A 25,370-nucleotide genomic window follows, 5' to 3' on the forward strand; every position below is an offset into this window, starting at 1 on the left:
CAGATGCAACTGCTGCTCGGCTTCTCCTCCCTGATCGGTCTGAAAGCAATGCTGAGCACAATACGATGAACAAAAGGTGATCTGCCGCTGGTACCACGCAACCGCGGGACTGTGCCTCTCCAGCCAACTCATGCCTAACACGATGGGTGTGTCCGATAAGTGGGTGACATTGAAACTAATAAGTTCTCGATGGTTGCCAATCTGCATCATCATGGGAGGGGTTTGCTGCACCACTTGCCCCCCCAGCAACTTCCTGCCGTCTACCGTGACCACGTTTAGAGGCGTCGTTGCAGGCAGGAGCGCCATGTTGTGCTGCTTAACGAACTGCAGTCCCACGAAGTCGGCGTTGCTTCCCGAATCGATCGTTATTGGAACCTCGAGGAGTCTCCCATCAGGCAACTGGAGTGTTGCTGTGAGCAGAACTGCCGGTCTGGGAGGCAAAGGGTCCACGCTCTGCAGTGATGCTGGGGGCTTGTCTACAGATCCGCCTGGCTGAGCCCCAGTAGCTCTGCTTCCAGCCAGGCACTGTCGTTTCCCTGAAGCTGCTCCCCTGGTTGCACCTCTGCTGTTACAGTTGCCAGTGCTGCAGTGTGCTTCTGGAGCCTCTGGGGGCACTCTTTCGCCATATGGTGCGCACTGTCACAGATGTAACACTTCCTGGTTCCTCTAGGAGGCTTCGCTTTGGCTGCACCAGGGACAGGGCTCTGGGATGGCTTCTGAGCCCTAGCACCACCAATCTCCATTGGCTCCTCGCTGTCCTTCCCCATTGGCGAGGGGTGCGCACGGCTGAAATCCCTGTGCACAAAAGGGAGAGTCCTCGCTTGCGCACGCGCTTGGGGCCCGTCCTCCTCGTGCCACGGACGTCCCTCATGTCGAATTCCAATAGCTAAAGCCCGTTGCACCACGTCTTCTAGGGTCTGGGGTCTGTCCCCCCTAGCGATCTCATCCTTGATGGGGGGGCTCAATCCCTCCCAAAAAAGATCTCTGACCGGCTTACTGTCCTTCGGCCAATCTAAGGCGGTGAGCAATGCAAAAAATTTAGAGTGGTATTGGCGCACAGTCGCTTTCCCCTGCCTCAGCCCGTGCATTTGACGGCGCGCAATGTCCACATCCACAGAGGATTGAAAACAAGAATCCATCGCTTTGATGAACGCAGTTGAATTGCGACGGGCCGGTCCATCTTCGCGCCACAGATTGCGTAGCCAAGCCCTGGCCTCCCCATGCAGGTGCGAAACAATGAACCCCACTTTCTCCTCCTCATCTTTAAAATCGTGACGGAGTAAATGCAGTGCATATACGACGTCCGCTCTGAAATTGGGATAGTCTTGCAAGTTGCCATTAAAATGCGGAACCAGGGCACCCCCCCTCCGTCCAAGCGCAATGCCCTCCGCTCTGGAACCTGGGGCCCCCGCCCTGTCCGCGTGTTCCCACCTTGCCTGCAAATCCTGGCACGTCTTCTCCAAGTCGTCATTCTTCTTCTGCGAAGCAATGACTGCCGATGTGAGAGCGGTAACCTGATCCCGCAGTGCAACCAGCTGCTCCTCAGCGCTCATGGCTGCTCCCGTTCGTGAGCTTCGCAAAAAAAATTTTTTGCTTTCAGAGAGGGGACTTACTGTCACGGCCACCCAGGACGGGTCCCAGCTCACAAGAGACCTCACTCCGTTGCAGTTTATTTACAGGAAAAGTTTATTGAAGATTTCTGCTTCTCGTACAGTTCAGCATCGTGGCCGTACGTCTGTCACGTTAGACCGCTGAAGTCCCCTCTGACTCCTCCCCTCTTCCACACCAACTTAATAGCCTGGCTCTAGACCACCTCTTCCTCTCCTTTCTTTTCCGCAGGGTCTTCCTGCCCCCCTGGGTTCCCTCTCTCCGTGACTCGCCTGAGGCTGAATCCTCTGCCGCCTCTTCCCCCCTCCTTCTGGCTTTAGGGCCGGGCTCCTCCCCTGAGCTCTCTCCACTTCCGCGCGCCTCTACGTTTGAACTTGGCGCGCGTACGTTGCTGCTGACCTTTCTTTCGACCGCTACACCACCCCTTGTTCTGCTCTCCACCCTTTCCGGCTGAACACCTTGCTCCAACCCCCTTTCTCTGTTCTCTCCTAATCCTGCTCCCTCCGAGAGGCTGACGACTCCACCCCCTTTACTCCGTTCCGGCTGAGACGCCTCTTGCTGCGTCTGTCTTCCACTGGGCTCCTCTCCGCTTCTCCCTTCTCCTCCCTTTTGCTTGATTAAGGTAACCCCCTTTTGAGAATCCTCTGACTCGCTGCTCAGACTCGTGGATTCCCTCAGAATTCCGTCATCTTCTTCCTCATCCTTCTGCCCCTCCTCCCACTCGCTCTCCGTCTCCTCTGTCATCTCCTCCTCTCTCCCAGAAACCCTGACAGTATGTTATAATGGACCCTTGTATAATTATATAGAGACTTTATGCAGATCAAGAAAACAATATATATTATAAGCTTCCATTAACATACTTTTCATTACTTCGCTTTTGTTCTCTTGGATTAATATTGCCTATTGTATATATGTGAAATAATAAACAACATCTCATGACCAACTAAGAAAGGTGCCTTCGATTAAAATAGATTTCTCTCTCTCTTTCTCCATGGACAGACAGACAGACAGACAGACAGACAGACAGAATGCAGCAACACAGAAAAAAGATACAGAGGGCAACCACCATCTTAGAAGAAGCATTCTCTCCTGTGCTAAAAAGGTATGCATCTTTTAAGATAATGCCTATTGCATCATTTAGCCAAGCCTAGGGACACAGGTGGCGCTGTGGGTTAAACCACAGAGCCTAGGGTTTGCCGATCAGAAGGTTGGCAGTTCGAATCCCCGCGATGGGATGAGCTCCCATTGTCCCTGCTCCTGCCAACCTAGCAGTTCGAAAGCACGTCAAAGTGCAAGCAAATAAATAGGTACCGCTCTGGCGGGAAGATAAACTGTGTTTCTGTGTGGTGCTCTGGTTTCGCCAGAAGCGGCTCAGTCATGTTTGCCACATGACCCGGAAAAACTGTCTGTGGACAAACGCTGGCTTCCTCGGTCAGTAAAGCGAGATGAACGCCACAACCCCAGAGTTGTCCGCGACTGGACCTAACTGTCAGGGGTCCCTTTACCTTTAAGCATGCACAGCTGTAGCATCCTCACAACGTAACAATGATAGATAGATAGATAGATAGATAGATAGATAGATAGATGATAGATAGATAGATAGATAGATGATAAATAAATAAATAAATAAATAAATAAATAAATAAATAAATGTATATGTGCTTCATCTAAAAACCATGGGTTGTCTCCAATTTAGCACCAAGTCAAGGTCACTTAGTGGCATGCTTCTGCTGGTGAAATGTTTTGTTGTTGTGCAAGAAAATGTCATAGAATCATAGAATCATAGAGTTGGAAGAGACCACAAGGGCCATCGAGTCCAACCCCCTGCCAAGCAGGAAACACCATCAGAGCACTCCTGACATATGGTTGTCAAGCCTCTGCTTAAAGACCTCCAAAGAAGGAGACTCCATCACACTCCTTGGCAGCAAATTCCAGTGTCGAACAGCTCTTACTGTCAGGAAGTTCTTCCTAATGTTTAGGTGGAATCTTCTTTCTTGTAGTTTGGATCCATTGCTCCATGTCCGCTTCTCTGGAGCAGCAGAAAACAACCTTTCTCCCTCCTCTATGTGACATCCTTTTATATATTTGAACATGGCTATCATATCGATGTCTAAGCAGGTTTGCTGGCAACTTTGTTGCACAATAGACTGTGCAGTGAGTTTTTGCTGGTGCAATTTTCCCAAAATGAAAACTCACCTGCCTGCCCGCTCAAGATCCCTTGTGCTAGTGGATGGAGAATGTTGGATGCAACTCAAGGAATCAGAGCTGCCCAGTCCACCAGCCCTTGGGAATTCCAGAGCTAGAACATACAGTGGTACCTCGGGTTAAGAACTTAATTCATTCTGGAGGTCCGTTCTTAGCCTGAAACTGTTCTTAACCTGAAGCACCACTTAGCTAATGGGGCCTCCCACTGCCGCCACACGATTTCTGTTCTCATCCTGAAGCAAAGTTCTTAACCCAAGGTACTATTTCTGGGTTAGCGGAGTCTGTAACCTGAAGCGTCTGAAACCTGAGGCACCACTGTGCTCAACAGATGACTGCCCAGCCTCTACTTGAAGACAAACACTATGGAGAACCTCTACCACTCCTTTTCTAATTGGAAATGCCATCCCCGCCCCTCCACAAATCCGTGCAGAGTCAATTGATTCATGAATCAATTAACAGTGCAGTTCTACTCAGACGTATGCCCCATTTAAGCTATAGGATTGCAGTGTAAGATTTCTTCCGTCAAATGGAAGTGTGAGCAGGATTCTGTCCTCCACCCCCAACATAACTTAATTAAAAGTTGATGGAACCACCAGAGCTCCAGAAAAAGAAACTACTTTGGGGCCAGAACTGTTCCAGGGCAGGGGTGTGTGTCATTTAGTCATCTCAACGTAAACCTGTTGACAATGTGATTACTAATTCCCCCAAAAGATGCATTAGACTTTAAAGAAAAAATCCTCTGCAGAGGCACACTGATGTGATACAGTTTCTTTAAAATCTCCCGTCCTCTCCGCATCACTCTCTGCATCATTTTTCACCAGGATTCATGAGAGAAAATGTTCTTACCAGCAAAGAGGGCGACGTTGGTTTGCCTGGCGTCGAACGGGCACCTGGCTAAGCCGCTGAATTCTTCTCCATCGTACTCCAAGGTATTCAGCTGTGGAAGAAAAATAAATTGTTTGGCGGTGTCACATCAAGCTCTGCAGGAAGTGTGAATTTTTTTGGGGGGGGGAGCAGTGCTGCTTTGCATACACCATCATTCACTCTGTCAGACTTGATCTAATCTTCCATTTAATGCTTAAGAACTGGTCCTCAAGGAGCTGTGCAAAGGACGATAGCTTTTACATCCACAAGGCTATGCGTCATGATGTCTATATGTGACCTCCAGGTTCAGAGAGGCAGAATGCTACTAAATTATCAGCGCTGGGGAGAAAATTTCATTCAGTCCACATTTTTAAGCAAACTAACCTAATTCATATCTTCCCCTCCAAATATATGGGACTGGAACGTAATAATCCTTGGGATTTTGCATCCCTCCAAATTTTGTGATACAGGGTTGTTTCCGATGCTACTAAGAGCAGACCCATTGAAATTAATGAACCTAAATTAGTATGTCCATTAACTTCAATGGGTCTACTCTGAGGAGGACTAGCACTGGATCTCAGCTCGACACCAAATGAAGACCACGTTTTTATTGCTACAGTCAATGACCAGCACTAAGGAAACAAAATACGAAGCACGTAACACACATTAACTGAATGTGTACAACAGAGTAAAAGAGAATAAAATCAGGTAAGGCAAACAAAAAACAACAGAGAGTAAAATAAAATGGGCATCATAATCCTCTCATCAACTCCAAGTGTCTGGGATCAGTTCTGGACTGCTTGCTGCAACACAGCCCTTGGTCAAACTGGGATGCAAGTTGATTCGAAAGGACATAAAATGCATCTGATCATCCCAGAAAATTTGATAAAGATTTTTACACTAGTCACTGTAAAAGGAGAAGTGAAGGGTTTAGATCCCACCTTTCAAGCAAACAATTCTCAAATGCAGATCACAACAGGCTGCAATAACACAAAACATAAATCCTCACCCCAGGAGCCTTTAGTCCTCAGACATGGTGCCAGAGGTCAGAACAGCTTTCTCACCATTGCTTCTGCAACGAGCATAGAGCAGAGCTTTCTGCAGTGATGAGCCACTAGGTAAAGGTAAAGGAACCCCTGACCATTAGGTCCAGTCGTGACCGACTCTGGGGTTGCGGCACTCATCTCGCTTTATTGGCCGAGGGAGCCAGCGTACAGTTTCCGCGTCATGTGGCCAGCATGACTAAGCCGCTTCTGGCGAACCAGAGCAGCGCACAGAAACGTTGTTTACCTTCCCGCCGGAGCGGTACATATTTATCTACTTGCACTTTGATGCGCTTTCGAACTGCTAGGTTGGCAGGAGCAGGGACCGAGCAACGGGAGCTCACCCCGTCATGGGGATTCGAACCGTTGACCTTCTAATCGGCAAGTCCTAGGCTCTGTGGTTTAACCCACAGTGCCACCCGCGTCCCTTGATCCTTGATGAGCCACTAGTCATGGCTAAAAAACAACTGCCAGCCCTGCTTGCTGATGAGCTCCCTGGTTCACATCACGGCCAGCCAGATCAGCAGGGCTTTGATCCTCAGGGATTGCTCATAAAAGTGAACCAGTGTGGCTAGAATGCTAGATTAGGGCCTGGGAGAAAAAGGTTCAATTCCTCACTTAGCTATGAAGCTCACTGGGTGAACAGAGATAGCCTAACAGATGCTGATGGACTCCAACTCTCATCAACCCCAGCTGGTTTCGGACTACAACTTCCATCATCCCTGGTTATGGACCATGCTAGCTGGGGTTGATGAGGTACACTGGCTAAATCTGGGCCGGTTCCTATCAAGTCAGCCTCATATATCTCACAAGAGGGAAGCGAACCATGAACACAACCCTCATCTCCTTGGAGGCGATGATGAGGAAGATACCCACAACAGCAACACATAGAGAAGCTTCTGTCTTACTGCGCTGAGGTCCTTACCCTAAGGTAGCGGCACATGGGGTTAAAAGCATTGGTTCCACAGACAAACACCATCTCGTCATTCCTGGGGACAAAGACTTTAATAAAATTATGGCATTCGTCCTGAAAAAGAAGAAGAGAGACTGGTTTACGTTACCATTGACTCACAAATACGATTTGTTTATTAGAGGAGTGGAATGTCGACATGACAAATTTTGAATGACACGAGAACAAAACCAAAAGAGATAAAAATTCAAAAGATCCTGACATTTATATTGCAACATCCCTGTTTCTGAGTGTGATTTATTATGAATACACACGCACACACACACAAACACACACACATTTTATATACCACTTAATCAGAAAAACCTATAAGCCGTTTACATAAAAATATAAAGTAGCTGTCACTTTGACAACAAGTACAACATAATAAAAGTGAGTGAATATTGATAAAATCAACAGTTTTAAAGCAAATATGCACACAAAAATTACATGTCTAGGTAGGTTTGCATAAGCAAAAGAGATTTTAGGAGATCTCATAAACAGTACAGTTTATGCCTGATATCCATCGGCAGGGAGTTCCAAAGTGAAAGCACTGCCATACTAAAAGATTTGATTTCTTGCTCGTTGGCTGACATTTGTAAAAATGCCAGTTCTATATATGAAGGGGTTGAGTGAGCACATAGGGGATAAGGTCTTCAAGAAAACTGAGCCGAAACTGTTAAGGGGTTCATATACTAACAGTAACACCTTGAATTGTAACCTGTTAGAATTTGGACTTCTAACAGATCAGCAGGATGTGTGCAGATCTTTGAGCACAACACTGGAGAAATCTCACTCCTGCCAGGAATCATGCTGCAATAACTGCAGTTTCTGTACCGAGCGTAAGAGAAGATGCACATGGTGTGTATTGCAGTAATCCAGTCTTGGGAGTTGGTTATGCCTGGAGTACTGAGGAAAAAGCTACCAAGGGCCAGGAGGAGACACAGTTATCATATCAGCTGAAGCAGACAACAGATGCTCCTATATACTGAGGCCAGCTGAGCATTCAGGGGCAGTTGCATAAAATGCAAATTCTTGTGTCTGTAAGTAGATTCCAAGTCCCATCTCCACTATACATTTAAAGCAGTATCATATCACTTGAAACAGTCAAAGAATCCTAGGAACTGTATGTATGTATTTTTTTATTCACTAATACGGCTTGATTGTAAGGAAAAAAACCCCAGTGCAGTTGTTTGTTATGGGTGCAAAGAGTTGTTAGGAAACCTCTCCTCTCCTCACAGAATTGCAATTCCCAGAGTGGTTTAACACAATCAATCTCCCTCTTTCCGGGGGTCTCTAGGAATTGTAGTTCTGTGAGGGGAATAAGCACCGTTAATAAACTACAGTCCCCAGGATTCCTTGAGTGCAGCAATGACAGTTTTAAAATGACATGATACTGCTTTAAACGTACTGTTCAGATGGGGCCTCATTCATTATCAGTTGTACATTGGCTTCAAGCCCAACTTTAAAAAACATAAACAAGGATTTAAATGTTTTTCTGCTTTAAAAAAAAAGGTGTATGGGGGAGGGAAGGGACAAAACGTACTTTGTGTTTTCCCTTCATGGCGCAGTTCTCTCTGTCCTGTTGCCTTGACCGCCATGTTAATTTCTGTTCCAATAAAATGAAGAAACGAAAATAAGATCATTCTAATGTTTAATGTAGAATTATTATTATTTGTTTCTTTTTTAAACAACAACAACAACCCCCAAATTAAGCTGTTTTTCCAATACCTTGCTTGGAGCAACTTCTCCCTTTGGAATGTCGTTCAAGTTCACAGTGTAAACTTGATCCCTATAAGAGCAGAGGGGAAAATGGGAATAAGACACCATCAAACCCCCTCAACTCACTGAGAATGAACATCCAAATAGGAAACAAACATTAACTCTCAACACACCAAGTCTGAGAGCGTTTATGAAGGACTACACACATGAAATGGACTTTATATTAATGTAAAACAACAGAGGTGCTGTTGGAAGGAAATTACAGAGGTCAGCTGTGAGAATGGACTAACATCAAGAGAAGGGTGAAGAGGAGATTAAAGAAGAATGAAGTAATTCCTCATCAGGAAGTAAAGAACATATGTTTGCAACAGGAGTGGGAGACCTATTTTTTAAAAGAAATTGTATTAAATTTAAATAATTTGTACAGATTTGTATTAATTTGCAAAACCAATAAATAATAATAATATATATAAAAGAGAATGAATATCCAAATAGCACCCTCCTCGTTCTATTAAATGGGGATATTGTGCCCCTGGGATAATAATAATAATAATAATAATAATAATAATAATAATAATAATAATAATTTATTATTTGTACCCCGCCCATCTGGCTGGGTTTCCCCAGCCATTATGAAGAAGGACTTCGTAATGGCACCAAAGCTCACTTACTGAGGTGACTATCTTGCAGCAGGACCCTCTCTGCTATGCCATAGAGAAGGCCCATAGTGAAGAATAAGTGCAGAACAACAGTCACACGTTTATTTTAAAGTCAAATAGTTTTCTCAAAGTTACAAAGAATCAATACTAGTTAAATACTAGTTAAATTTTTAAAAATCCAGTTATCCCAGGGCACCAAATGGGCAGAATAGCAGAAGGCAAGTCTGCATTTACTACTGATGAAGCAACTGCGTAAACTACAGTCAACTTGGTAAAATATTGTCTGTATGAGCTTGCTTACTTTTCCATAAGTTAATGGGACAGAGAACAAAAATGGGGAAAAACGGAAACAAACAATTCAGATAGGGGCCAGGAATACCCCCCCAAAGGAGTTTGACCCCACAACTCCCTCTTCCTGCAGCTACAGTTCTGGAACAGATCCATGAAACCTCCATACCATATAGCTGGGTCATACTACACTGGGAGGAGAAGCATTTGGGTATCAACTAGGGGTGGAAGAATATGTCAATCTGGCTTCTGTCAGTTTCTCATTTCATGACAGTTCTCCACATTTGTGCAGCGATTTGCCACTTTTCAAAAAATACATTTTTTTGAAAAATTATCAGCATTTTAGTGGTGATTTCCCTGAATAAACACAATTTCTGACCACTTTTCACATTTTCTCAATCCATTAAATAATGCACTTTAGCATGTTATTTTCAACCAATACATACGTTTTTATGCATGCTTTACCTTAATCTAAAGGGTTTGGGGACACATTACTTGCACCCCCATAAATTTGAAAAAGTGCACATTTTGGAGGCATTCCTGTACATTTATTGTTTCAGAAAGCGAGAATTAGGCAAGTTCCCCTTTAACTGCTAACTTAATTGCATTTCTCCTTCTTCCCTAGTACCAAGGACACCTACTCAAGGGAGGCAGTTGGCAGTGCTGCCAGAAACGAGAGACTGATACACTCACACATACCTGGTTTCCAGTCTAGAAATGTGTGTCTCATACATGCATTACCATTTAACCCTACTGGGTTTCTTGGGGATATCTGTATCAGCCCTGTTCAAAAGAGGTGGCTGGATTAGATGGTCTGATCTAGCAGGGCTTCTCTTCTGCAATATATTGTGTCCCTCTCCCTCTGTGCATTCATTTCCCCCTTCCAATTCTATTTCCCGATCCCATTCTCTACAGATTACTTTTAAACAAGGTGCACAGATTAAATGCAAAACCAACCAGGGCAGGGGTGGGTAGGAGGGAGGGAGAGAGAATTTTAATTTAATCAACTGACTGCGGGAAAATTACCTGCCAGCAATATAAAGTGTGTCTCGAATTTTCAACATCAGTTGAAAGTCCAGCCTATGCTGGGATTCATTGCCTGAAGGGCGTCCTTTAAATACTGGATATTGCCTTGAATCTGCAAGTAAAAATGGGTTACGCCATCACTCAGGATTATAGAGCTAAAGAATCAATAGACAACATTGATTAGCTGTATATACTGGGAGCAGAAGGCTTAAACTAATTCCTTGCATAATGCACTGAATATAAATGAATATACGGCAGGAACTCTGCAAACACGCTTTAAAACAAACAAACTTGAACTTACTGCACACTTTTGAATGCTATTATTGTTGTTATTATTATTATTAATGATGGAACTGCCTAATAAGTGAAAAGCCAAGTCAATCTCAGAAGGAACAACTGCTTTCCCTCAACAACAACAAAAAATAAATGGCAAGTTTGTTCCTGCTGGTTACTCACAGTGGTAGTCGACAACATTAATAGGGTCGTCGTCTTCTGGGAAGCTGACGGCAGCACTTCGGGAGGCGGTCAATAGCATCACGCAAGCAGAAAGCAGCAAGAGCCTCATGACTGGTGTGTATGGAGGGTGTAGAATGAGCCACTTGGTAATACTATTTACCTGCAGGGTTTAAAAAAACAAAAAAACCGCTCTCAAAATAACAATAAAACACACAGAGGGAGGTTGATTCTACTTCAATGCCCGGAGCCAATGAGCGACTCCTTAATTCACACTTTATGCGAGTGAAGATTGTGTAAATTATGTTGCATGAAAGGTCTCTTTGTGTTTGTCGACAGAAAAACTGCTATGTGACAGCCCTGATTAAAACTTTTCTGCGACATATTGACATTTGCTAATTTTTGAGCTAAATTTACAAGTGGGTTTCTTTTCTGGAGGGAGCTGACGAATGTCACCCCGGCTGAATCACAAGGATTGCAAACAGAACATGCAGCCTTGCTGACTTGGCAGGAAGATTGTTAACGTTGGGATTAGAATATTAATTAAACTGCAATCTCTTTCCCTTCTCCAACTAATTGCCACATGGTACCCAATAAAGCCTTTGCCTGTAAGTTAACCAAAGCTCCTTTACAAAATTCAAGGCACATCCAATCCATGTAAACTCCAAGCCAAGTTTTTATTTTTACCTGGGGGGGTGTGATTCTCTGTAAGAGTATTTTCTTGTTCCAAATTATCATTTGAATACTTAATATCCCAGGTTGCCTAACAAAACTGAGCTAGATGACCAAACTGAAACGACACACTTGTGTCACAAATCAACCACCTCGGTTTATGCTAAAGCTGCAACAAATATTGTTTTGCCCTGCAAAACATAAGGAATATAGGAAGCTGCCATAAAACAGGTCAGATTATGCAACTTGCTAGACCAATACTGTTTGCTCTGACCAGCAGAGGCTGTCTAAGCTCTGAGGCTGAAATCTTTCCCATTACCTGCTACCAGATCCTTTTATGGGGCATCATTTTCAGAAGACATTTGGAGGAGAAGAGGCCTGTTGCTATTAGTAACTGGCAGCAATTGATGCTATGGTGCATTTTTATGGATTTCATGGATTGTTATCTACCTGTTGTGACTTTGGCCTATGCAAAGGGCAGTATATAAATCATCTAGATAAATAACTAGAAAGGGCATGGATTGAACCTGGAACATTAGGAACACAAAAAGCTGCCCTGTACAGAGCTGGGCAATTGGTCCATGTAATAATAATGATGATGACAAATTATTATATGCCGCCCAACTGACAGGGCTGCTCCAGCCACTTTGGGTGGCTTCCAACAAATTAAAACATCAAACCCAGTAAAAGATTAAAATTTCCCTATAGGGGGCCTTCAGATGTCTTCTAAAATAGTTCTTTGTTTCCTTGATATCTGATGGGAGGGCGTTCCACAGGGTGGGCGCCACCATCGAGAAGGCCCTCTGCCTGATTCCCTATAGCTTTACTTCTTGCAGTGAGTAAACCTCCAGAAAGCCCTTGGAGATGGATCTCAGTGTCAGGTCTGAACGATGGGGAGGGAAATCCTGGGCCAATGCCGCTTAGGTCTTTAAAGGTCAGCACCAACATTTTGAATTGTGCTCGGAAATGTACTGGGAACCAACGCAGATCGATGTTACATGGTCCCGGCAGCTGCTCCCAGTCACCACTCTTGCAGCCACATTCTGGATTAGTTGTACTTTCTGGGTCACCTTCAAAGGTAGCCCCACACAAAACGGGGCTAGTTCAGTATCCACAAGGCCTCCTTGAAAGGTCTGAGGATTTTACCAAGGGTATAATGGGGGACAGTGGCGTAGCGTGGGTTGTCAGCACCCGGGGCATGGCAAGTAATTTGTGCCCCCTAACCCATGGATTTGCGCCCCCAACCCGTGGATTTGCACCCCCTAACCCTAACCCCCCAGATTTTGCGCCCGGTGCGGCCGGCCCCCCCTGCACCCCCCACGCTACGCCACTGATGGGGGAAATGTTCTGCTAGGCAACCTGGTTTCAAGCTGTTTAGGGCTTTTTATGTGATAAAACCTTGATTGCAGCTCAGTACCTAACAGGCAGGCAAATGCAGATCTTTCACCACGGGTGTAATATGTGTATAGCCTTGAGCATGCTAGCTGCTTCCTTCTGCACTGGCTACAGATTATTAAACAAGTGCAGCCCTATGCACAGTGTATTACAGTAGCGTTACCATGGGGCTACCAATGTGTGAACCAAAGTAGCCTGATTATTCCTATCTAGGAATGGGCATCAAAACCCAAAACTGGTGGTGGTTGCTCCCTGCCACCAAGGCCACTGGGGCCTCCAGTGACAGAGCTGACTCCAGGCACACTGTGTACCTGCTCCATCACAGGGTGTGCAACGCCATCCAAAAGAGGCAATACCTAGATCCAGAGATCCCCCACCCTCAGGGTCTCTTGTCGTGCTAGGATTGTCTCAGTTAATTAGCCCTCATTCAGCCAGTCGTCCGAGATGATGCAATTGGAGTTTAGCAACATCTGGAAAGCTACTGGTTCCCTACTCCTGTGTTGGTCATTTGTGCCTTCAAACCCAGTGTCTAAGCTACTGTGGAGATAGGCAAGGTACACAGCCTTTAATGATATTCTTAAGCCCGACTCCTAGATCTCCTACTCAGTTTTAGCTGAATCACACACCTCTTATAGTCTTCTAAAAATGGTAGCTAAGGAGAGATGGTCTGTGATTTGAGCAGTGTGTAAAAATGCAAAGGGGAAAAGGGGTCAACATTTGTAAAGCGTATAACTGGAAAACTTTCGTAATCCCCCCTTTTTTTTTGCCCCAGATGAGCACTGGTTTACAAGACTATTCACGGGAATGCAGGATGTGATTCTAGACCTGGCTACCATTGAAGGCTTGAGCTCATCCCAGTCCTTAATTGATTTCTGGGCCGGCTTGCTTGAATGAGGTCATTTTGGAATCAGCCCGGATGGGGGTACTACTTGGCAAAGCAAATTGCGAGGGAGTTCTTAGCCATTAAGAGCTGACCCGGAAAAGATGCATTTCTAACTGTTAATGATGTTTCTGCATCACAGGTCCACCAGTCCAGAACTGATGGGCTGCCCTCTTTGCCAAGATTGATGAGCAGCGGTGGCTAACAGACACTAATGATTCCTGGCATTTTCCCTCTGCTCTTCCCCGTCCCGACAGCCTCCCATGATGAAGCATCTAACATTAAATTGCTAATGAATAAACATAAACAAACCAGAAGGACTAAGCTGGAAGGAGAAAGAAACAGCAAAACCCAAATGCAACCAAACACAAGGTATTTTGTAACACAACCGTTTCAGAGCGGGAGGCAGTACAGCACGTAAGAAGGACTCTACTGTCTATCTCTGGGGTAGAGAGACATTTTTGGTCCAAGGGTCACATTTCCTTCCAGGGGCCACAAGCCAGTGATGGATGTGGCCAGAGTCAAAAGTGGGCAGAGCAATTGATGTGGTCTTAGCTTTGCACTTGCAAAATTCCAGTAATGCAAAAACCACACACACACACACACACACACTTTTCTATCCTCCATGAGGAATGATCACAGTTCAAAGACACGTCAGCCATGTCAGCAAAACACTCAAGAAGGCTGTGGAGGGGACCAAATGTGGGGAGAACCCGGGGAGAAAGAATGGTCCACTAAGAGTCCTGGGGGTTGGACAGATAGGCCTGGAGAGCTTTTCTGTGCATCAGCTGAGCATCCTCAACAAGCCTCGGGCTTGTGAGGAGACCCTCCTCAGAGCCTGAAGAGGATGTCCTCTTTGGACTCCGAGGAGGGTCTCTGCATGAGCTGGAGGGGTGACAGGACTTCCTCAGCTGACGTGAAGGGCAGTGGCTGTTGCTACAGCTGCACAACCCCCACATGCTAGCTGTTAGGCAGGGAGGCTGAGCACCCTCAGCAAAGCTCCACTGGCCCACCAGCTCATGAGGAGACCCTCCGCAGAGCCCTAATAGGTCCTCTTTGGGCTCCAGAGTGGGTCTCCGCTGGAGCCAGGAGGGCTCTCTAGGGTCCACCCCATTTTACGGAACTTTGCGTATGGGCACAGGGGTTTGGAACATGACCCCCGGAATAAATGGAGACTAATCTGTACAGAAAATCTAAAAAGGCAACTGCCTACCTCATGAAACTTTGAAGAGCTTTGCTCTGTGGCTAAAACAACAACAACAACAACAACAACAACAACAACAACAACAACAACAACACTATAAAATTTATATACCACTTGATTTTTAAAAAAATATTGGTGGTTAAAAACCCTCTCAAATAACAACAACCTGTCCTTCAACAGAAGGTCCTAGGATGGGTTACAACATTATAGAATACAGAATTAAAAAGTTGAAAGCAAATCACAATCTCAACTAGTGTCGGTCCTAATATTGTGTGTGTGTGTGTGTGTGTGTGTGTGTGTGCCAACTTGGAAACGACTTCCCCCATTTTGCGGGAAACGGACAAAATATTCCATACTCCATTTCACAGCCGCAGCCCTGGATAGTAATATTGATAGCCCTCAAAGAGTTGTTCTGAGATTTACTGAGAATAATGTATCACTTGGAAGGACAGCATAAATATCATCCTGGTTGCTGAAAGAGAACAACAAGGCCTTGTGAAATTCTCATCGAGGCAGTTACCTGCATCAGCACAAAACCCGCAGGTCAGTTTCTCTTTGCAAGTGCGCTCAGGGGACAACCAAAGTGCAATCCATACTGAAGGCAGAGGTGTAGGCTGTGCAATGAATCAGGGAGTGGTATTTGTGCAGGCCTGGGCTGTCACCCACCAAACTGCTCTTGATTCACGAGGCACACTATGTACTCTAACACCAGCTATGACGAATGGACTGTCTAGACATGAATTTGCAACCAAATCTAGGAGGTCGCTTAGTATAAGGGGTTAAAAAATACAACAACCACAACCCCACCTCAATCACCACAGCCCATGCACCTGAAGTATGGAAGTAATAATAGGACTGCCCTACCTGGCAAGGCTATTGTAAAGGTTACTTGCACAATTTGCACAAAGCGCCTACATGAAACTTTATATTACCATTGTCGAACCTTTTATTTTGACTTCCCAGTATTTGGGGGGGGGGCACACTATTGGCCGAGGAAGCCGGCGTACAGCTTCGGGGTCATGTGGCCAGCATGACTAAGCCGCTTCTGGTGAACCAGAGCAGCGCACGGAAACTCCGTTTACCTTCCCACCAGAGCGGTACTTATTTATCTACTTGCACTTTGACGTGCTTTTGAACTGCTAGGTGGGCAGGAGCTACTTTAATTACTTTACAGCTATTATCTTTGATATATTTTTTAGCATTCTGTGTTTCATTCACATTTGTTTTAATATTTGTGAGGCGTCTTCTCGGAGAAAGGCGGAATGTAAATGAGTAACACCACCACCAACAAGAACAATTTAAATTATGTTTGTTTACTTGTCTTCTAAGGGTTGTAAATTTCCTCAGGATTGATATGGAATGTGGTCTATACATTTTTTAAAGAATAAAAATAATAAATTAACAATAAACAATAAAAATAATAAATTAACAATAAAAGAGGGTACATAAAGGCAGCATGCACTGATTTAGGAAAAAAGGAGGAACCACACATGGGACATGAATGAAACCCCATTCCTATTGACTCAGAGTTTTTCCCTTACCATCTGCCTAGCTATTTACACTTATGCTTTCAAGGGGTTCAGGATAGTTTCCACTACATTATATGCTTTCAGAATACTATTTCAGAACTTAAGGCATAACTACATTGTCTCATTGATTTCAATGCATCCTAAGTTCAACTGCCCTAGCCTGGATTCAACCCAATGTGTCCTTGCTACTGTGTTTCTCTGAAGCCAATTAGCCACTTAGGAAAGCTGTAGTAGTTAGAGTAGTTAGAGTAGAGCTTTCCAAACTATTCATGTTGGTGACACACTTTTTAGACATGCATCATTTCGCGACACAGTAATTCAGTTTTGCATCATTTCGTGACACAGTCATTCAAATTTACTAGCAAACCAAAGGTTAAACAAGCCCTTTTCCAGCCCTGGGAGAAGCGCAGAGAGCATTTGCACGACACACCTACACATTTTAGCCAATGCACAGTTTGGAAAGCTCTGAGTTAGAGAGTTTGATTAGGGCCTGGTTTCAAATACCCACTTGGCCATGAAGCTCACTGGATGATTTTGTTGATTATTTAATTTCTATACTGCTTACCGGTAATATTTTTAAAAACAGTTCTAAGCATAGAAAACTGAAGCAACAACAGACCACTTAAACAAAATATTGCAAAAATACACACTTAAAAATGCTACATTAATACAGTGGTACCTCAGGTTAAGAACTTAATTCGTTCTGGAGGTCCGTTCTTAACCTGAAACTGTTCTTAACCTGAAGCACCACTTTAGCTAATAGGGCCTCCTGCTGCCGTGCCGCCGGAGCACTATTTCTGTTCTCATCCTGAAGCAAACTTCTTAACCTGAAGCACTATTTCTGGGTTAGTGGAGTCTGTAACCTGCAGCGCATGTAACCTGAAGCATATGTAACCTGAGGTACCACTGTACAAAGATTAATATATAGGCAATGACAGATTGAGCATCCAACTGACACATGACCCGGAAGTGCATCATGGCGACCCGGGAGTGGTTGGAAAAGGGGTGGGGGCATAATGGGACATGGCAGGCTTATGCCACTCCACCATCATGTGTGATGACTTGGAACACAACCCCCATGCAAATTGGGGGTTGCCTGTATATATAAATTGATATCAATTCTTTTTCCTACTGACATACCTTCCCTCTCAGCCTCCAGGTTCAAACCCAAACAAACCCTCAGCTTACCCACAAAGAAATCTAACAAAGCGAAAAGTTCCTGGAAAAAGTGGGCATTGCCTTAGGTCTTTCTTGCTAGACTTGCTTTTTATGAGGAGGCCCAAGATGGATGGTACTTCTCCTGGCTGCCCAATGCTGTTTCCCATTCAACTGCATTCTCCACACTCAGTTCCGGGTACAGCACGTTTGTTGAGCTTATCAGAGGGTCCTACAGATTCCCATCCCTCCACTCACAGCTCTTTCTTTTTTAAATAATATTTTTTATTGGTTTTTACAAATATTTTCAAACATAATAACATTTTCACATAACAATATAATAAAATTTTGGCTATATAAGCCTGAGACTTCCCTCCTCCCCGGCTGATGGTTTTCAAACTTATTCTCTATTATTGCATTTTCTTATATTGTTATTACTATTAAATCATGATCTTATATAAATGATTTCTAAGTTGTATTTAATAATAAATGGTAATTTTAACCTCATGAAGCTTCTTGTAGCCCTACTAGTGATGTCAATTGTTTACAGTTGTCTTTCAGATATAACATAAATTTATTCCAGTCTTTCAAGAATGTCTGGTCCTGTTGGTTCGGAATTTTCCCTGTCCATTTCGCCAATTTGGCATAGTCCAAGTAATTTCATTTGCCATTCTTCTTTCATTGGTAATCACAGCTCTTTCTTCATCCTCTCCTCCTCCAGCTGCTGTCCATGGTTTATCTTGTTCCTCTAGTAGCCTCAATTGAGGAGTTAATTTTTCAGCCATCTTCCATGGTGTTACTTTGACCTTGAGCAGGTCACTGTCTCTCTGCCTAACCAACCACACAGAGCTGCTGTGTGGATAAAATGCAGATGTAAAGAACCAGGTATTCCACCTTGGGGCTACTTGGGTGAAAGACAGGATATCATAAACAACAACTACTACAACTACAACAACTGATGGGTTGTGATTTTCCCAGGAGTACCTGGGTAATAGGCAGTGTACTAGACTAAATGGACTTCTCATACTAGACTAAATGGACTTCTCATTTGATCCCTCCTGGAAGATCTTTTTGAGGTTCAAATCCTTGAACAACCATGGAGGTCATTAGATAGTTATGATCAAACTGCTGTACCACTGAGAAACCTACCAATAAGGTAATTCGGATAAGAATTCCAAACTGCCATCCAAAAGAGTAACCTTTCAAGTTAAGACCTGGAGTCATTTGTTTCGAATAAACAGAAAATCAGCATACATCAGAGAAGAACCAATTGATCTTCTCTGAGTTAACCACACTTATGGATTGCGAGTTGTTCTTCTTGCCCTTGGAGAGCTGTATAAATTGGTTGACTGACAGTTGGTGGGGCGCACTTCTGTACACTGCAGCCAGAGAGTCAGATGGTAAAGTTGCCCAGAATGAATTCATGCCTGCATATGCCAGGTTCTTATCACTGCAATTGGACAGCGCTCCATTGCTGCCATCAAGGCGGTTTGGACAACAGCCGCACGAAAGCATTCCGTACACATTCGGTCACCATTTTGCGCATGTTCTGAATGCAATGGCTAAATTATCAAGTCAGAGAAAAAGACCCCTGCAAAACAGGTTTGACAGAAGCCAAACGAGTTCAAATGATGCCATTTTATTACAGCATTTGACATAACGACTGAACCCGGGGAGGTTTACAGGAAAATAAAAACTGGGATTTGAGGGCAAATATGGTGTACTGTGTATTGCATGAAGGTTCCCTTTCCTATGAGCAGTGGTAAGGGTAAAGGTAAAGGGACCCCTGACCATTAGGTCCAGTCGTGCCCGACTCTGGGGTTGCGGCGCTCATCTAGCTTTATTGGCCAAGGGAGCCAATACAGCTTCCGGGTCATGTGGCCAGCATGACTAAGCCACTTCTGACAAACCAGAGCAGCACACAGAAACGCCATTTACCTTCCTGCCAGAGCAGTACCTATTTATCTACTTGCACTTTGAGGTGCTTTTGAACTGCTAGGTTGGCAGGAACAGGGACTGAGCAATGGGAGCTCACCCCATTGTGGGGATTTGAACCGCCGAACTTCTGATTGGCAAGCCCTAGGCTCTGTGGTTTAACCCAGCGCCACCTGTGCAGTGGTAGATGTATGCAATACCTAGTGCATACAAGTTGCATGTAGGAAAAGCACTGTTGCCCTTGGGCTCTGCTTGTGGGCTTCACCTAGGCCACTGGAAGAACAAGGGGTGGAACATGATGGGACTATGGCCTGATTCTGTGGGGCTTTTCTTATGTTCTGTCAGCTTGAATGAAAAGAGATGCAGAGGCTCAGGCTTTGGCAAGTCTCTGGGAAAGAAAACTAAGAATGCAGTCACTGAGAATCTCTCTCTCTCTCTCTCTCTCTCTCTCTCTCTCTCTCTGCCTGCTGTTGCAATTCTGACTTGGTGAATAGATGGAAGACTTCACAATTCCGCTGAGCAAACCGTTGAGTCGCCCAGAGTCCCATCTTGAGGCCCAGCAGCTCCTCGAACCCCTTTTAGATACTATTTTCATTGCAAGAATGTCTTCAATTTCCCAGAATCACGTGTCCCTCTTTGAAAAGCGATGCAGCCTTAAGTTGTTAAATCTCTAAGAGAATTGCTCAGAGAACATGTTTGTCTCTGAGCTCACTTGTGGCAAGGACCTGACCTCGGAGAACACACCCTGGCACACTCTCATTAAAGACCTCCTGAGTGGAAGAAAAACCTGCAACAAAGGCAAAAAAATTTCATGGGAACATGAAGGTGAGATCTTTTTATTCCTGGTAATCCCTTTTAAATAACTCTCACCTTTTGCTCTCTCTCATTCTGTCAAGGAAAGTGCCTATAACTGCAGAAAAGAAAGATCTTGCCCAGTGCAGGAGATGAAAAAGTCTGATCTGAGCCAGATTAAGTCTGCAAACCCTGTCCTGTAATTTATGTTAGCTTTTTTTAGTTGGGGGGGCGGCGGGATAAAGCGTGAAAATGAACAGGAATACATCTGCTCAGAGTCTATCCAGATTAGCCTACTTGATCTGTTAAGAAACAAGCTTGTCCACCCTCAAATTGGAGCAAATTGTTGCTGAGGCACTAGAGAAGAGGGCCACCATGATTTTTGGGTCTGTGTGCACATTTACAAAGCATAGAAACTGTTGTAGGTACCCCACTCTCTACATTGGTTGCAGAAGAATGCTTCTTTCAGCCTAATTTCAGTAGGGGGGGGGAGGAGTGGGGCAGATACCCTGCAGGCACCAAGGAACACCTCTGCAGGCCCAAGTGTGCCCACAGGCATGGCACTGCCAACCCCTGCACTAGAGAGTGTAGGTTACATTTTTTGGAAGTGCAACAGCATGGATCATTCCGTTTGTAGCTTAAGGGTTAATTATGTAATTTTTGAAGTGAACTAGCCAGGAATGGGATGGGGGAGGCTTGTCTTAGCAATAAGAAACTGCCAATAAAACAAAACTTTAAAATCAAGTAGACATTAAAACATGTATCAAATAAAGGCAGACAGAATAAAATTGACCAATGTACATAATAAAGTTCATCTGGGTATGGTTGCCTAAACAAAAGAAGTTTTAGGACGCACTGAAAACAGCACAGCAAAGGTGCCTGATTAATAATAGTAATAACAGTGATTATAATACAATATTTCTTCCAGGGAGAAGAGTCGGTGGAAGAAGATTGGAAGAAATTTAAAGTTTATTTACAGAAACATTGCAAAATTAAGGAATGTTAGAAGGATGTTGGAATGAAGTTACGTGGTTTTAGCAGAAATGTTATAAAGGACTAAGTAAAAATAGATTGTTAATTGGTGAGAATGTAAAGTTACATTATATTAAGATAAATTATTAGGATAAAAACAAAGATGGAAAGGATTTGCTGAAATAGCTAATTGAACTAGAACACCAAAAAGGGAGGTGTGAGGAGGTCAAGGAAACAAGCAAATGAAAGATAAGCTATGGAAGGATTGATATATTTTTTATAATTGTTTTTATTTTTCTGTTTTTTTTTTTGTTTTTTCTCTTTATTTTTGTAATCTTTCAAAACCTCAATAAATACTATTTTTTTAAAAAAATATAATACAATATTTCTGCCCTGGATATCTGATGGAAACCTTCGCTAGTATGTTTCCACAGGCAATTGAAGACTTTTAAAAATTTATGCAAGCATTTCCAGACTATTGATCACCAACTTGCTCATCTCTATCTTTCCTTAGCTTATTTGCAATATGGTTGAACAATCTGTTTCATAGAAGTAATGCTTAAGACAAGGATGAAGAACTTCAGCCCTGGGGGTGCGGTCAAATGCAACAGCTACCTGTCCCTTTAAGATCTCCTGAGGCCACACCTCCTTTGCTAGGCCACACCCCTCAGTGGACCTGCTTCTTAAGCTGAGCATTTTTGCCTGGAGGGAATGAGTCCTTGAGCTCCGATTATGCCTCTTGCTTGCCTGAATGAAGGATATAGAGACATGTTTATGTGCACAGTGGTGTACTGTGCTAATGTAAAATTTACATTCTGTGCTCTCCTCTAAGTCATGACTTCAAAGAATTAGGAAAACTAAAGCAAGCAAGGCATTGGAGTCTCTTCCCTCCCTTCTCATATGTCAAGGTTGACAGTGTCTATTTTGTTCTACCTAGTATTTTATCAAGCCCATCATTTTTGTCCGTCTGTCTCTGAAGTAGGTCATCTGGGCCATAACTTACTATTCCTGTGTAGTTCTATGTAGCTTCAGAGCACCTCTACCAATGTGAACCTACGAGGACCCTTCAATTTTCATCTGAGGATCTTCTCAGGGTGCCCCCTCTGAGGTTCAGAGGGTGGTGGAAATGAAGAGAGCTTTTCAGTGGTGAATCCTCGCTTGCGGCAGGCTCTCTCCAGTGAGGTCCGCCAGGTGCCATCATTAATACCCTTTCAGTTCTAGCTAAAAACTTATCTCTTCTCTCAGACATCTGATGGATTATGAAGATTTTGCTGTCTACTGATGATTAGTTTTGCTGTTTAAGTTTCAGCTGCTTTTATTGTAATACATTTTTCTTTTTCTGATTTCAGGGCATGCTTCAAATTATTTTGCAAATAATATGTGCTAATAATATTTATGTGAAACAGTAGTACAGTGGTACCTTGGTTTACAAACTTAATCCATTCCGGAAGTCCGTTCTTAAACCAAAGTGTTCTTAAACCAAGGCGTGCTTTCCCATAGCAGCGGGGGACTCAATTTACAAGTGGAACACACTCAACAGGAAGCAGAACATGTTCTTAATCCAAGGCAAAGTTCACAAACCAAGAGACCTACTTCCAGGTTTGCAGCTTTCTTAATCCAAGTTGCTTATAAACTAAGCTGTTCTCACATCAAGGTACCACTGTAGTAGTATTAATAATGAATTGCAACTCCATCATTTTCAAGACTGATTCCAATATACTTGTGGCCATTCCAATATTATCATATTTCAATTAATTTGTTTATGCAACACTTATATGAATCAACATCAGATATTGCCACAATTCTGCATTCTCCCATTTCGCAATTTTTGCACATCTGCAAAAGTATTTTTCTTTTCTTTTCTTTCTTTTGGACAAATCCACCAACGTTTCTGTGGAATATTGGTCACATTGAAAACCAGCTACAATAAGCTATGAAGAATACTGGGTCAACCAACGTGGAAACTTATATCACAGTCTTAAACAGAAATTGTACTGTGACACCAACGATGATTCTCATCTATGGGTGAAACACCCATGAGGCCAGGGGAAGCAAGCAACTCATGCTATTGAAGGAACGGCAACAACTTTTGCCTAAGACTGCAAAACCAATGGTGCAATGCAACACTGCACAAAATACACATATGATCAGGACCTTTCATTGAAGCAAACAACTCACATTATTGAAGGAACTGCAACAAGTCCTATTTAACGCTACAAAACCACCAATGATGCAACCCAACTATGAGTAAAACAGATGTACAACAGGGATTTTTAGCTGAAGCAAGCAACTAGTGATTTTGAAGGAATGACAGTCTCACGGATCTGGCCAAAATTTCAACAAGCAGATGTTTGGGGCTAGGACAATGGAACTGGGTTTCACACATACTGAGCTCCACAGATCCCTTTGAATATCACTGAAGTTGAATGAACCCTAACTAATGGTAGGTTGTAAGACAGATCATTTCCATTAATTTTGGTAGGACTATTCTGAAGAAAATGTTTTTAATCACTGCCACTAGGTCTGTTACATCCAAATGAATAAAACACATTTATATCCCACCTTTCATCCAAGAAGATCATGGTGGTACAACATGACTCCCCTTCCCCATTTTATCCTCACAACAAGGCAGGTTGAGCTGAGAGACTGTGACTGCCCCAAATGTCACCCAGCTTTGTGGCCAAGTGAGGATTCCAACCTTGGTCTCCCACTCTAACCACAACACCACTCTATGAATGGTCTGGACATCAACAAAAATGCGTAACTCACAACAGTGAGGAAGGTCCATACTTGTCATACAGAAACGAAGTGGACTCTTCATTCAAACTAGCTATTATTCACACCAGGGTACAGATCCCCTGGGTCAACTGGTTGGGGAAATCTATAAACAAGACAATGACTCACACTATTAGCTGCAGGGCTATTGCGATTACCGTCGATCAATCTTGGATTACAGCACAACATTAGTTGGGCAGAGGCTACAGAATACCATCCTTCATTCTTCATTAGGCAGCCTATAGACCACATACAACCTGCCAGACTTCTCAGATTGACCCTTACAGATGATGCCTTTTCTTCCCCTCAGCTCCCAGCTACTAGAGCTGGGAATCCAAAAACATTTGGAAGGCCACAGATTCCTCATTCCTAACCTGGTAAATGAGAAATCCTCAAGGGCACTCAGCAAGAGGTGAGGAACTGATCCACAAATATCGCCTAGCTCTTAAGTTTTTGTTTGTTAATAGATCCTGGCACGGTCCGAGTGAAACAGGAATAGCGACGTTCACAAAAAAGAGGACTCAGGAGTGAGTGGAAAGAGAGGGAGGAAAATAAAGCACATGGGCCTTTGTTTAATTTGCAGTCTGTCGTGCCTTTTAAATTAGTTATGAAGTACGAAACATCTGAGTAGTGGTTGGAGGAGCAGCAGCAACACTCACAAGTTTAGTGAATAAATTCAACTTCTAGACAGCTATGGAAAATGATCCTGAATATGTAGCAAGAAGTTACCAATATATGCACAACAGAAATATCCTGTTTGTGCAAAAAAAAAAAAAGGCAATATAACATCCGCCCCTCCACATTTGGCTCCCCAAAAAATTGCTAGGGATTCTTCACAGGGATAAAGGTAAAGGGACCCCTGACCGTTAGGTCCAGTCGTGGCCAACTCTGGGGTTGCGGCGCTCATCTTGCTTTATTGGCCAAGGGAGCTGGCGTACAGCTTCTGGATCATGTGGCCAGCATGACTAAGCTGCTTCTGACGAACCAGAGCAGCGCACAGAAACGCCATTTACCTTCCCACTGGAGCGGTACCTATTTATCTACTTGCGCTTTGATGTGGTTTCGAACTGCTAGGTTGGCAGGAGCAGGGACCAAGCAACGGGAGCACACCCCGTCACAGGGATTTGAACCGCCGACCTTCTGATCGGCAAGTCCTAGGCTCTGTGGTTTAACCCACAGTGCCATCTCCGTCCCTAATCTTCACAGGGATACCACCTATGTATTTGGAGCTAGCTCAAATGTGG

General features: G+C 43.9%; 1 protein-coding gene across 12 annotated transcripts in view; it reads right to left on the reverse strand.

The window, feature by feature from the left end:
- Positions 1 to 25,370, reverse strand: part of SEMA6D (semaphorin 6D) — a 418,773-nt gene that overhangs the window by 34,847 nt on the left and 358,556 nt on the right. For all 12 annotated transcript variants that reach the window (XM_081888455.1, XM_081888456.1, XM_081888458.1 and 9 more), the window contains 6 exons: positions 10,821 to 10,980; positions 10,365 to 10,476; positions 8,401 to 8,461; positions 8,216 to 8,278; positions 6,646 to 6,747; positions 4,660 to 4,750 (listed from right to left, as the gene is read on the reverse strand). In XM_081888455.1, coding sequence (XP_081744581.1) covers positions 4,660 to 4,750; positions 6,646 to 6,747; positions 8,216 to 8,278; positions 8,401 to 8,461; positions 10,365 to 10,476; positions 10,821 to 10,929 — 538 coding nt within the window. In that variant the 5' untranslated portion in view covers positions 10,930 to 10,980. The remainder of the gene's footprint in view (positions 1 to 4,659; positions 4,751 to 6,645; positions 6,748 to 8,215; positions 8,279 to 8,400; positions 8,462 to 10,364; positions 10,477 to 10,820; positions 10,981 to 25,370) is intronic.

This window comes from Podarcis melisellensis (assembly GCF_964234715.1).
Source record: "Podarcis melisellensis genome assembly, chromosome: 14".
NCBI lineage: Eukaryota > Metazoa > Chordata > Lepidosauria > Squamata > Lacertidae > Podarcis > Podarcis melisellensis.